Source organism: Anopheles gambiae, chromosome 2 (genome assembly GCF_943734735.2).
Source record: "Anopheles gambiae chromosome 2, idAnoGambNW_F1_1, whole genome shotgun sequence".
Classification (NCBI taxonomy): Eukaryota; Metazoa; Arthropoda; class Insecta; order Diptera; family Culicidae; genus Anopheles; species Anopheles gambiae.
Window position 1 is genome coordinate 95,984,064 of NC_064601.1, and position 13,495 is coordinate 95,997,558.

Below are 13,495 nucleotides of genomic sequence, written 5' to 3' on the forward strand. Positions count from 1 at the left end.
TAAGGGACAGTTGTATAGCGCGTGATGCGGAAAGGATTCCACTTTAGAGCTGCCATTAAATCGGAGTAAAATATATATTTTAAAAACAAAGCTCCTCTTGTCTATCTCCCATCATAGTGGTCATGGTTGCTGTAGGGATCGCTTTTCAACGACAGAGAGAAAATTAGTCGGAATTAATTGGGTCCTACTTCTGGCAAGAGAAAATTTTACACTTTCTGAAATTAGTAGACCAAAAAATGACAAAAACAACGCAGATCTCTTTGCAGATTTTTCAACATGCAATTGTTGAAGATAGTGAGGAACTTTTGCTGCATGGGCAATGAAACCAACATCTCGAGCAACGTGATAGCGGCAAAGGCTGACATGCTTACAAAACCACGTGTTTGTTTGAAAAGAGCCGACAATTAAATGAATGAAGATAGGCAGTTCAGATACATGAAATTATTCCCTACCTTATCGATGTAACACTCTACAAATTTTGAAGAATTTTCAATCAATCTCCATCTGTAATCATACGAATAATTTTAACCCGATAACCATCATGTACAAAACTGTATAATTCTAGCGTTAAAAAAAACTTCTTCCATCCACCAATCAACGACCAAATTTAACCGTCCGTTCCAACAGCGCACTGGGCAGGGGCCAGTTCGTTTTCCAACATGTTCGAAATGTCCGCCGCATCCACCGGGGTCGGAGGCCGTACCGTTTCGATCGGTTCGTGAGGGATTGCGGCCGGCTTCTGCTGTGCCTTCAGCTGCACCATCCGGTTGGGGCGCACCGGTGGGAAAAGTCGCAGCTCAGCCGGTGTCTCATCGTTCGTGTACAGCTGATCGCAGAAATAGATCCGCTTGATGCGCACATTTGCATGTATCTGCAGCCGAACCGTCTCGACGTAATTGGTACCGTACGCACGCCTGATAAACTCGGCCAAATTCAACTGCACATGGTTCCAATTGCAGGTCAACGATAGGGGCATGCAGGAGCTGAAATTATCCACGCGCGTTCCACTCTGATAGTTGGAAAAGCGTAGCCGACGTAGCGATTGTCTATCATCCAGGATCTAGGCAAAAGAGGGACAATGATCATATTTTGTCTGAAAACATTAGAAACAAAAAAAAAACAATGCCACCAGCTCACCTGAACCTCGAAGCAAAAGAACTTTTTCATATTTTTAACCAACATCACCAGAAATGGGAGCTTTATCGAAAGCGAGGGACATGGTGCACACGGTGCTACCATGTACGTGGTCGCAACATTCACCCCGATCAGTTCGAAGGCCAGGGAGCGGATATCTTCATCGGTTACCCGCCGCGAGTGCCCGTTTTTCGTGTGCACATCCCAGATGGCCAATGGTTTGCTTCCGGCGCTCGAGAAAACTGTCACGAATCTATGCTGAAAAGCGTTGCGGAACATCGTCAGGATGAGTTGCACAGGAGTAAAACAAAAAAAAAATACTGCCCACAACAAACTACCACACCGCTCTCTACATAACGTTGTCGACAACCACTCGGTCGTGTGTCTTGGGCAGTGTTTGCTGTGATCCTTTGGTCCAAAAATAATCAACCAGTATCGACCATCAATAGAAGCAGCATACGTGCGCTCCAAGCATGGAAGCATCAAAACCAATTTCAATCCCATATTTTTGTGAAAAAATATTACAATACAACTGTAAAATATTTGTTTGAATTTCGCCTTGTAGCCGCCATCTCCTCGGTACGCTGCCCGCAATCTGTTGTTGGTGTATAAAATCGATCAGCAATTAAAATCGAAAGCATTGTATGCTGCAACTTGATCCTGTCGGTAATGGCAGAACTAATGCAGCCCTGCGAAAACGAAAGCAATTGCCCACGTCAATCAGAAACAGTTTGAACCCCAAACCGCCTCCCCCACTACCATCACACGTTGTTCAGTTTCTACCTGTTCGCTGACCTACATTAACTAAATAAATCGATTTTGTTTCATCGCCTCCTATCCGTCGCCAGGGGTAACGCACAGGGCGTAAAATAAGCAGCAGCGCGCTGGCATTCTGCAACAGCACTTCTTTCGTACCGATGATGGTAGTGTGGAACTAGAGAACCATTTGTTTTGTACTGCAAAACATTCAAATTCATCGTTCCGAATGGATCGGACCAGCTCCCAGCAGCGCAAAAAGCGCCGTGAATCGAAGCGCAAGTCGGGCGATAAAAAGAAACCCAAACCGAACCGTTCGGAGGAAAGTTTACATCCCAGCTACACTAATCTGCAGCCTCCATAGTAAGCATTGCCGTACCCTAAGCGTACCTTAAAATGAAGCGTTTGTTGTGAGTAGTGTGAATCGATTGAGATTGAACAACCCCGTTTCGCTTTCAGCTCGGCCATTTGTCGCCAACGGTATCACGCAAACAATGTGCTGTATGAGCAACAGTTCAACTACGAGCTGAAAATGCTGGAGCTGATGCAAAATTCGGCCTACGATTCGATGCGGTTCCATCGGTATGTAGCCCCCCAAAAAGGGGGACCAAAAAGGGAGAACCTTTCATTGATATCACCCTCTTTACAATCGTTTCTTTCCAGCCATTTTGCCATCACGACGCTCTGGCCACCGTTGCACACGCGCAAGGAGATTGAGTTTGTGTTGGATACATTTTTCCGCCATCCGGAGCGACAGACACGCCGTCTGCATGAAATTATGAAAGGTCCTGTCCACTAAAGGTTGCAAGAGCCGTTGTTAGCCACGTTGTTGTTAGGACAGTGTAATAGAGAGCGTTTAATTTGGAGCTTTCATGAGTAAACTATAATCCGTAAATGCTAAAAGAAAACTAGTTTTTGTGTTCGTACTATCATTCCAAACTATTTGTTTCAACATTTATTATCAGTTTATACTCAGCGGATGTTGGCCTATTGCATTGTCTATTGAACTGTACTGTACGGTACGGTGTACACCAAGCGTGTTTTCTAGTTGAAAGTGATCTTTACAGGGGTTTCCAGGAGTTCTCATAGCTGTGGGATACTTTCCTACGAGAAATAAACTTAATGTAATGGGAATTGAACTGTATAGCACCCTTGTTGAATAAATCTAGCAGGAATTTCCAAGGAGCCTGTCCAAAACGGGTACCATGGAGTCCAATTTCCAATATATAAAGATCACTTCCAATAGGAAAGAGTCATGGAAGTGTCCCACAACTATGAAAACCCCTGGAAAACCCTGTAAAGTGAGCTTATGTTGTCAACTGGACTGGAAGAAATATGCACAATCGAGAAACTATTTTAATTCGAGAATTATTTGGCTCTTTTCGGAACATTTTCCCTATTTCCTATTTAATTGTTTGTTTGTTTTTTTTTTCTAATTTAATTATCGATGGGCTACATTGGTATTGGGGTGGAATTTATCATTTTGATATTTTTGTATCAAATTTGGGTTGTTTTACTAATGATTTAGTTGTTTCCCAATTCCCTCCTTATCATTTTTTGTTTCATCCAAGTGTTTTGTTTGTAATGTTTACCCGATATGCCACTAGTGCCTGTACGTGTGTTTGTTTTCTCTGTTTTCTAAGCTGAGCAAATATGGGGGATCGTTTGTTTAATTTGTTGCAGCATTTAGCGCAACAAAACCTTTTTCTATTCCATTCTACTCTATTAAGGTGGGTTTAATGTTACTATTATCGAGTATTTTTTATGTAGCATTCAAGAGAGACATTTGTTGGATTATTCGTTAGATGGATGAAGAAGTCAGTTGATGAAGCTAACCACTACGAAATGGTACTGTGTTTTGGCTTCGAGTTGTTTTTGTTTTAGTGTTTGGTATATGTTAATGTATCCATATAGCCTTTTGCCTAACGATAATTCAGACTTCTATCTTTTCCACTGGTTTTGATACACATCACCATCTATGTATGGGTGTGCTTACTCTAACGCAGCAATGCTCGCCACCAACCATGCGTCCAGCCGCTCTCAACGTTAATATCAAATCTACCCGTCGATGTTGTGTTACAACATTGCACCTTATACAAAGAACATCATTCAGCTCTTTCTGTTCGACCATTTAATTTTTAGGTGGTTTGAGTTGCACTAAACTTGCTTGCTATATTGTGGGGAGGGGTCGCCACAACTGACAACTGTTTTGTACCACTAATAACGTAATAATTAATTTTCTATGTTCAATTCCTCAACCGGGGAGGGTCCGGGAAGTGGGACAGGAATTAAGAAACTGTAAACTAATTAAATATTATAAACTTTTCTTAGTCATGCTAAGTATCACAATAAGACAGAACAAGAAGACAACAAACAGAAACCACTAATATGCCTACAATGAAATGACTTCCGTCACCGATTCTATCATTTTAAGATGCCTTTTTCGACCTTTTTGTTGCACTTAAAGAATTGTATAAGCGAAAACAAAAACCTCTTTCACCAGCTTCATGAGTATTGCCAGCCAAAAAGGCGTACAAAATAAGCGACAGAAACAAAAAACAGAAATGCTTATACAATATGCAATACAATATGAATTGTAAGGATAGAAAAAGTAAATTGAGCAGGTTTGATTTTTACCCAAAAAAGGTGGGAGGAAATGGTTCCAACAGCTACACACCCAGTAGCTTACACACTCTTGAACACCTCCAAAACTCCTTTCTCTATTACACACGCTAGCCACACGTTCCCAGGCTACACTGGGTACCAAAATGTTGCGTTAAAAATATATCATTTCGTTTCTAGGAAACGTGTGTCCTCTTCCTTTGCCTTGGTATACACTCTGTTTAACCTTCTTTTAGCTGTAGCGGATCGCACCAGCGCGCTCCCACACAAAAAGAAAGTCTACTTACAATTACGCTGTACAAAACTTAATAAAACCTAACTAATCAAAAGGCTTTGAACACAAACAGTGTGAGATAAACGAAGGAAAAGGGGAACAAGAATAAAGCCAGCCACCCACATCGCCTTTTGCCAGTTTAACCGGCCGCTGCACCTTCCACCGCGGATGAAACGATGCTGCTCGTGTCCGGAAACAGGTAGGTCATGATGGCAAAGTAGTGCACGGATGCGGCAAACACCACAAACAGATGCCAGATCGCGTGCGCGAAAGGGAATAGCCCATCCGACTTAAAGAACACGATACCGATAATGTACAGCACGCCGCCAAACTTTAGCTCGGCCATACCGGTAAACTCGTGGCCCCACAGCACAATCACGACCGATGGGCCGAGTCCGATCACCACGTAGAAGAACGTCTCCAGGCACTTGTACCGTTCGTGGTACATCTGTACAAGAGAAAAGGCGGCAATTAATTTACAGAAAATTAATAAAAAATGTTTAAATAAATGTGAATTTACCTGTTGATAAACAATGCCGAGCACGGCCATCACCCAAACGCTCCACTTTACCACGGACACTATCTGCGGGTGGGTCGTATGTCCCAGGCTGAGCCACGGATAGTACGAGCCGGCGATGAAGATGTAGATCATCGCACGATCGCATCGATGCAGCGCATCCTTCAGCGGCCGATTGTGGTTACAGTAGCAGACGCAGTGGAAGCAGGTCGAGACAAAGAACAGCATCGAAAGGGCCGCCCCATAGATGATGGCCGCAAGCGTTTGGGCGGGCGTGTGGCTGCGCCCGTAAAGGTAGAGGGCGGCATACATCGACGGCAGTACCCAGGTACCGTGCGTGACTATGTTGGCAATGTGTTCCACCTACAGAACGGGACAGATAAACGGAGCTGTTAGTTGCTGTTGCAAACAAAGCGCTGAAGAATCGCTACGTGATGTTGTGGCAGGGGTGTAAAGGTCGTTTCATACAAACAACATGATTCACAACGCATTCCTTAGCGGTAGCAATGATCAATCACTTGCGCTTTCTTGATGGTTTTATCAAAAGGCTATAAAAAGCGTCCTATCTTGCCGCGATTCCTTTATCGTAATCTCGGTCGTAAACTGTTATCTACCATCTCGATCTTCATCCTTTTGCGATAACGATGCTTCGTGCTTATCAAACAAACAAACAAACACATACCTTTGTCGGAATGTACGCACAGCCCGGTGCGGCACGGGGGTTCTTGAGCTGGATCGTTTGCAATTGTTCCCACGGTAGCGTCGATAGGTCGTAGCGTAGCTGTAGCCAAAACTCCAGCACACCAAACAGGTCCGCCTTTCCGGTACGGCCGGTCAGTGGACTTCCACCGGTGCTGCTTGGTAAACACTCATCACCTAGCGGACCACAGCTCATCGTAGTACCGTCGTACCCGCAGAGCTTAAAGTCTCCACACGGCGTGTGCTGCGGAGAGGGCGGCTGCTGCTGTCGGGTCGGGTGATGTTGATGGACACATGCTTTCGAGGGAGAGTATTGACCCGCTCCTCCGTCCACTGGTGGAACGTTGTAGTTGGCTGATCCCTTGGCAGGATAGGTGTCGTTACAGATAGCTGCCCCGGCGCGGGAAATGAGACCATCCTGCATCTTTGATGTTATACGTGGCGCGCGCTTGTTCTGCGGCAGTTAGGTCCGGTTCCTGGGTTCGCACAGAGCGGCGAGCTGAACATAAATTAAAAAAAAGTTATAAAAATATAGCTAGCTACACACATCATACACGAGCAGCATAAATAAACAATTTTCGATGTGGTGCTTTGTAACGTGATGCCCTTCGTTCGTACGTTTTGACCGTATTCGTCCGATTCGGGATGGGCGAGATAAGCGAGACACAACACCACGACACACACACACACACGCGATAATAACCTCTCGCACCGCGTGTTCGCCAAACGCACATGGCGTGCCTGAGGACTAGCCGCAGCATGATGCTGACCCCTCCGACCGTATCAGACCGGGCGGCGATAAACAATCATGCTTTGTTTACAAATAAAAATGCACGCTTTCAATCATCAACACTGTTACTTGGTTGCTGGTTGAGTTTCGAGCTAAATTTCGAATGCATTTTCAGCGCGTTATCTTTCACTCCTGTGTTCACCACACTGTGGCATGTATGTAATCCGGTTTGGCTCTTCGCTTTGCCGCAACACTTGTACGGAAGATATTTTGCAGACATAATAAATCCATTGAAGGAAGAAAAAAAGGCAGCTGAGATCATAAATCATCCACAGCGAGAGTTTCGTTTACCGAGGCAGGCTGTGAAATGCGAGAACGATGCAAAAAAAAACAGTTCCTCTTCAGTTGAACCGTGTTGAACCCGCGCAAGAGGCGCTTTTTTTTGCGGGCGCCCACTGATTAGCTGCTCGCCATATGACGCACGGAAATTCCTAAAGCGATGCCGCCGCGAGTGTTTAAGGTAATTAAATACGTGTTTTTGTCCCGCAGGGAGAGAGGAGAATCTCCCTGTTTAATGGTTTACACAGAAATGGTGTATAGTACAAAAAAACCCGGGAAACGAAGGAGTTGTTAAAAAGAAGATATTAATGAGTATGAGCAGGTACGTCGTGGGAAGTAATATTTCTTTACTCCCAGATATTGGATTAAAATTGTGTTTTTTTGTGAAAACATTCACCTTTTCAAATATTCCTCTATTGAAAGGTCATCTATTTTCGAGGAAAAAAGGTATATCTCTCGCGCACCCACCCAGCCCGTACCTTGACATTCAAATTCAATTACGCCAATTACCGGTGTACTAAGACGAGCGCTGTGTGCTGGCTGGTGCCTCGGTATGTGTTGCGAAATCTCAGCCATGCTTGGCGCTATACGCCAACCAGCACACACCTGTTCTTGTAAGCTGCGCCTTTGCGCCATCGACCATCGGTTGCAGTAGGAACCTGTACCGCGTTTTTCCCTGCACAATGTAACGGCACGCTTGGCCACATAGTGGTGTTTATTTTTAGGCAAGTTAAACAAATCTCACCTAGTTAAGCGCATGCACCTAGTCGCGTTTCACTTTTCAATGAACGATTCCACTACGGCTGTACAGTTAGTGTGTGGTGCTGAAATCACGGCCATCAGCTGGCCGCACACCATCGTCGCTCGGGTTAAATTCCTTCACGATTAAAGGGGGGAAAAGCGATTGGGGTTGAAGAATTTAATTGTTGCCAGGCAACATTAGAAGAACATGCAACTCGAACGATTATCCCATCCGCGAGCCATCAATCACAGGGTTCAATGGCACACGTAGCCATGGTAATCATTTAATTGGACAACCACAGCATTTGTTGGGTGTGCTTTTCGACACTCTTTGCTTCAAAACGGTGTGCGAAAAGCTCGGCTGCTACCATCGTGTGAAGAAATCTAATCCATCAACTTCACGTCGGCCCCCGCGAGACGGACAAGGAGGACAAACCCCGCATACAGCGCATAAATGGATTTGTGTCCTTAACGTTGCCAGCATGGAGGAAGCAACGCATTTGGTATGGAACCGACCCGCCTGTGTGTTGTGTCGCACGTTTGCCGATAAAAATAACCTAACGGCGAGTCGGAGTCGGAATTGGATTACAGCGCGAACACGCGCGTCGCTCGTAACAAGAACCGTTTGCCGCCGGTCCTCCTTGCACAGCGGCTGCTAACAGGTGGTGGTAACTGGTTATTTCGTTTTGTTCCTGCAGTCGCTTCCAAAAGATAAGAAGGCGATCAAGTCGCTGGCCTCATTAAATAGAATGTTTCGAAATCGTTTAGAACTATTGGATTGTTGATAAGGATAAGCTATGGAATTAGATGCCGCAGGAAGTGTTGTGCTTCTAATTAGGCCTTCAGGGGCGTAGATAGCTGAATGGTTTTATCGATCCTTCGTCCTGTCAGTGAGTTATTTGTGCAGGAGGTTAGCAATGCTACTTATCTCCCTCTCTCTCTCTTTCTCTCTTTCTGTGTGCATTTCCTCTTATCCAGCACGATGCGCATGTTGCCGGGTTGCAGCTGCAGAATGTCGTGTTTCGTTTTTCCTTTTGTGAATTAGTTAAACTCGTTAAAGGCTGGAGAAGAAGCCTGCTGCCGCGCCTGCCCTCCCTACAATGTGTGGTAATTTGCCATCTTGAGTCGATTATTCAATTACCCATGGCCACATGATTGGGAGAACCGTTCCCGTGGTTGTGTGTGGATTCAATTCATTGGTTCAGGGCGGCGCTACTACATGCTCTTTCCATCCCGGTGCGACGAGAAACACGAAACCGCTGTCTGTCTGGGTTTTAACATTTCGCATGGATAAGGCATTTTGGTGGGTAGGTACACGAGTACCGCCGAGGAGGAGATAATTATCTGCTGCCTAATGCAACTTCGCCTCGGGCGCCTGACCATGGCTTGCAACATTATCCACTTGCACTTACGGCACACGCGATACAAGAACAACAACAACAAAAAAACCAACACATGGCACGGCGCATAAAGCAGGCTCAGCTACTTTTACGAAATCCGCTCTAAACAACACTTTGTAGCAGCAGCAGCACCAGTTTGGCCAAAACGTGCAGAAGAACAGGTTCACACACGGCTGCATTGGCCCTGCACATGCACTTTTTAAGCAAGCTCATGGCCACTTTCGTGAATGGGAGAATAATTATGCTCGGCGTTGAGGAAAGTAGGGCACTAACAGATGGGTTTTTTTTGCAAAGAGATACACACAAGACACCACACCACACGAAACGAAAGGAAGGAAGTGCTTCATTTCCATTGGCTTTTCCAGCGATATGGAAATCACCAATGTAAGATACACATGCATTTTCCTACCATGCACTAAATCTATCTACGATTGCACATAAACTAGAAGCTTTTAATTGAACATTTCGTTTAATACTTCTTGAAACACGTACTGCTTGCAGAAACACAGAACAGGAGCGAAGCGTGCGCCACGAGAAGAAGTCAACAACCAACGAGCGAATGAATGGAACGTGCAGAGGTGTGTGTGTGTGTGCATGCTACCTGCCCCCCCGATCCGTGAATGACAGCTGGCCGATGAGGGAAAAAAAGAAACAAAAACTATTTGACACTTTGGGTACTAGCGGTTTGATGCTTTGGTTATTGGAATTGAGAAATTGTGATTGTATGAGGTGATAATGCTATTGAAATTAGTTAACATTTTTTTTACTGTCAGCAAACTAAACTAGTTGCAATTAATCGCCAAAAATCATCACATATCAACGGTAATTTTAAACCCAACATTTCAACGCTAGCGCATAAACTCTCACCATGCTTGTCAAAACCCAGTTTTCACGAGCTCCCCAATGCTCCGAATCCGTCCGATTTTTCCTCGCTGGCGATTGTTTTTGTAAGTCGTTTCAAGCGAGGGAGGGTTCAAGATGATCGACAAAAAGCTCGCGCTTGTGTGCGATTGTGTTGGTGGACAAAATTAAATGGCCAAATAAATAAATACACTCCACTACTCCACCACCTCTCTCTCAAAGACCCCACGGGCTACTCCATTTAATGTGTGTGCCATTAGCATCTGCGCTCCTCCGTCTCACTTTCTCGTACATGTTCCGCTTATGCATCAGCTGATCCTCTGGTGGATTTTTATGAAATGTCTTCATTCGATTGTGGCCTTGAGGCGCTGAGGGAATTGAGGAATGCCGGTATTGATCAGACCATATGTCTCTGCGAGGCGATAATGTGCTCGAAAAAGTGTGCCGCAGTCTTGCGATACAGATCCCAGTATCGTCAACTCTTTCATGTATCGTTCCGCAGTCTTGCGACTGACTCCCGCCGATTCATCAAAGTGTCCCGCGGTCTTGAGTTCCATCGGAAAACCCTGTATCAATAGACAATCTGCAACGTAAAAAGGACATGGAAAAGGGTAAAAAGTAAGACAAAATTGTTCACTCCACATTCACATCAACCACCGAGCTTGTTTACATTTTCCATACGTCCATAAGGTGCGAAAGAGATGGCATGACACAAGGAGCGAGAACAAACACACCTCGGCATATGAGGTGAACGAAAGGCATATGAACAAAAATGGACGAAGCGTTCTTGGTGAAGTGGGAGACTCTTTGAAAAGAGCACTGTAGGAAAGTAAAGGAAGGGTAGAGAAAATGAGCGAGATACAGCAATATTCGAACGTTAAAAATCCTCGCCATGTTGTACGGGCCCCGAACGCTGTCAATTGTGAGGCGGCGTGTTTTGGAATCGGTGCGGGTTGTTTATTTTCCGGCGTGCCGAACTTCAACCAGTAAAATTAATAAGAAAAGCCCGGCCGTAACGATGGATTCCGGACTTTCGAGTCGCAACAGCAGTCTGGGCAATCAATACTCACGCTCCTACATGAAGCAGGAGCAGGCGAAACAGCAACGCCTGTCGTTGCCCATCTACTCGGTGCGCAAATCGTAAGTTTACCAACACCACACTCCCACGCGGTTTTGTTGCTTCATGCTACCCCATCCTCCCATCCGCAGGCTGATGGAAATGGTGCGAAAGTCGTCCACGATCATCGTGCTGGGTGAGACGGGCAGCGGAAAAACCACCCAGATGCCACAGTTCATCTACGAGGCGGGACTGAACGGGGACAAAATGATTGCCATCACGCAACCGCGCCGAGTGGCCGCTATTACCGTAGCGAAATGGGTCGCGCAGGAGATGGGCACCAATCTGGGCGATTTGGTTGGCTATACGGTGCGCTTCGAGGACATGACGTCGGAAAACACGCAGGTTAAGTACATGACCGATGGTATACTGTGCCGGGAGGCGCTGTCCGATCGGCAGCTGCGCAACTACAACGTGATCATACTGGACGAGGTGCACGAACGGACCATCGCGACGGATGTGCTGCTGGGAGTGGTAAAGAAAGCGCAACAGATACGAGCCCTCAAGCGCATGACGCCGCTGAAGGTGATCATCATGTCGGCCACGATGGACTGTGACCATTTTGCGAGCTACTTTTCCGACTGTCCGATCGTATACCTGCAAGGCCGCACGTACCAGGTGAAGGTGTACCAGATGGTGGAGAAAATGCATTACATCGAGGCGTGTCTGAAGACAGTGGTAGAGATCCACCAAACGCAACCGGCCGGCGATGTGCTGGTGTTCCTAACCGGTCAGGAAGAAATAGAAGCCACAGTTGGCAAGATGCGACGCTTGGCTAAGGTATAGGACACGCCTGTGAGCGCGTGCATGCTCTCATACATTCGCTAATGATGTTTTCTGCACTTTTAGAGCTTCTCGCCCGACCTGCCAAAGCTTGCCGTTCATCCAATGTACGCCGCGCTGCCACAGAACCAACAGTTGGACGTGTTCAACGCTGCGCCGGGTAACGTGCGGAAGGTAATATTTGCGACCAACATTGCCGAAACGTCCATTACGATCAACGGCATCCGGTATGTGGTGGATTGTGGCCGCGCGAAGGTACGCTCGTACGATCCCATCACGGGGATGGACATGCTGAAGGTGTCCTGGATATCGCAGGCGCAAGCCCACCAGCGGACAGGCCGTGCGGGGCGTTTGAGCGATGGCGTTTGCTACCGCACGTACTCCAAGGAAGTGTACGGGCATTTGGAAAAGATGACGATGCCGGAGATTCTGCGCTGCAACATGGCCGCCACCATCCTGAACCTGCTCGTGATGGGCGTCAACTACAAAGACTTTGACTTTATCGACAAACCGCCGGAGGAGGCGATCGTGGGCGGGCTGCTCGAGCTGAAGGCGCTGAATGCGATCTCCTCGGTGGAAAACCCCATCCTGACCGCGCTCGGCACCAAGATGGCCCGCTTTCCGCTCGATCCCAAGTACTCCAAGATGTTGCTTTCCGCGCCCAAGTTCGGCTGCCTGGAGGAGATGCTCACCATCATCGCGATGCTGTCGGGCGAGAACGTCTTTACCAACAGTGTGCACAAGCGCGAACAGATGCTGATCGCACACTCCAAGTTTTTCGACCGCTCGGGCGACCACATCACGCTGCTGAACGTGTTCAACGAGTTTAAGACGCGGGCCAAACCGAAGGTCTGGTGCTTCGACAACTTCCTCAACGAGCGCAACCTAACGCACGTGGCCTCGATCCGGGAGCAGCTGAGCGAAATTTGCAAAGCGCTTGACCTGCCGAGCAGCACGTGCGGGAAGGATACGACCCCCGTCGCCAAGTGTTTGCTGACCGGGCTGTTTGCGAACATTGCCACGAAGCAGCCGGACCACCTGTACCTTACCTCGACCAGCGCACTGAAGGCGCGCATACATCCGTCCAGCGCGGTGTGCGGGAAATTCCGGCCCCCGGTCGTCGTCTACACCGAGCTGGTGGCGACGCGACTCAACTATCTGCGCAACGTGACCGAAATCGATCCGGCGTGGATCGATGAGGTGGTGCCGAACGTGAGCCAGTACCAGACGAAGGGCTTCAAGGAGAACCACTTCCGGGCGTTCCAATCGCACAAATGAATACTTTCTGGAAGTATTCCGTTGCGTTAGCTAACTAATTTTCCTAGCGATTAAGTGGGGAAGCGGCGAGTTGTGCGTGTGCCCCATCATCGCACGCGCGCAATCTTTCAACGAATGTTTTGGAAACGTCCGTTGCTTAGTTGAACTAAGTGTAAAATTTGAAGAAAAAAAAAACAATCATCACGTGGCATTTCTCATTTGTAAAATACATTCTTCATGAACTATTTACCAACATTTTCAGAGC

General features: G+C 46.8%; 4 protein-coding genes across 7 annotated transcripts; 2 read left to right on the forward strand and 2 right to left on the reverse strand.

Moving 5' to 3' along the window:
• Positions 1-541: 541 nt before the first annotated feature.
• Positions 542-1,720, reverse strand: LOC1276806 (uncharacterized). The gene is made up of 2 exons (XM_316198.5): positions 1,138-1,720; positions 542-1,060 (listed from the first exon to the last, which is right to left on the reverse strand). Exons 1-2 carry the CDS (start codon positions 1,636-1,638, stop codon positions 608-610), a joined length of 954 nt encoding a protein of 317 aa, XP_316198.5. The 5' UTR covers positions 1,639-1,720; the 3' UTR covers positions 542-607.
• A 56-nt stretch (positions 1,721-1,776) lies between these two features.
• LOC5667250 (uncharacterized) lies at positions 1,777-2,801 on the forward strand. Its single transcript, XM_001688740.2, has 3 exons — positions 1,777-2,253; positions 2,350-2,472; positions 2,554-2,801. The coding sequence occupies exons 1-3, from the start codon at positions 2,120-2,122 to the stop codon at positions 2,687-2,689; spliced, it is 393 nt and encodes a 130-aa protein (XP_001688792.2). The 5' UTR covers positions 1,777-2,119; the 3' UTR covers positions 2,690-2,801.
• Position 2,802: 1 nt separating this feature from the next.
• LOC1276807 (monocyte to macrophage differentiation factor) lies at positions 2,803-9,817 on the reverse strand. Of its 4 annotated transcripts, none has more exons than XM_061640905.1 (4): positions 9,705-9,817; positions 5,986-6,501; positions 5,307-5,666; positions 2,803-5,234 (listed from the first exon to the last, which is right to left on the reverse strand). In XM_061640905.1, exons 2-4 carry the CDS (start codon positions 6,424-6,426, stop codon positions 4,926-4,928), a joined length of 1,110 nt encoding a protein of 369 aa, XP_061496889.1. In that variant the 5' UTR covers positions 6,427-6,501; positions 9,705-9,817; the 3' UTR covers positions 2,803-4,925. The 4 variants fall into 4 exon arrangements, with proteins under 4 accessions (XP_061496889.1, XP_061496890.1, XP_061496891.1 ...); XM_061640906.1 differs by having other exon boundaries at positions 9,689-9,781; XM_061640907.1 differs by having other exon boundaries at positions 9,622-9,749.
• A 951-nt stretch (positions 9,818-10,768) lies between these two features.
• On the forward strand, positions 10,769-13,483 carry LOC1276808 (ATP-dependent RNA helicase DHX33). The gene is made up of 3 exons (XM_556838.4): positions 10,769-11,213; positions 11,283-11,970; positions 12,040-13,483. The coding sequence occupies exons 1-3, from the start codon at positions 10,966-10,968 to the stop codon at positions 13,249-13,251; spliced, it is 2,148 nt and encodes a 715-aa protein (XP_556838.4). The 5' UTR covers positions 10,769-10,965; the 3' UTR covers positions 13,252-13,483.
• Positions 13,484-13,495: the final 12 nt, after the last annotated feature.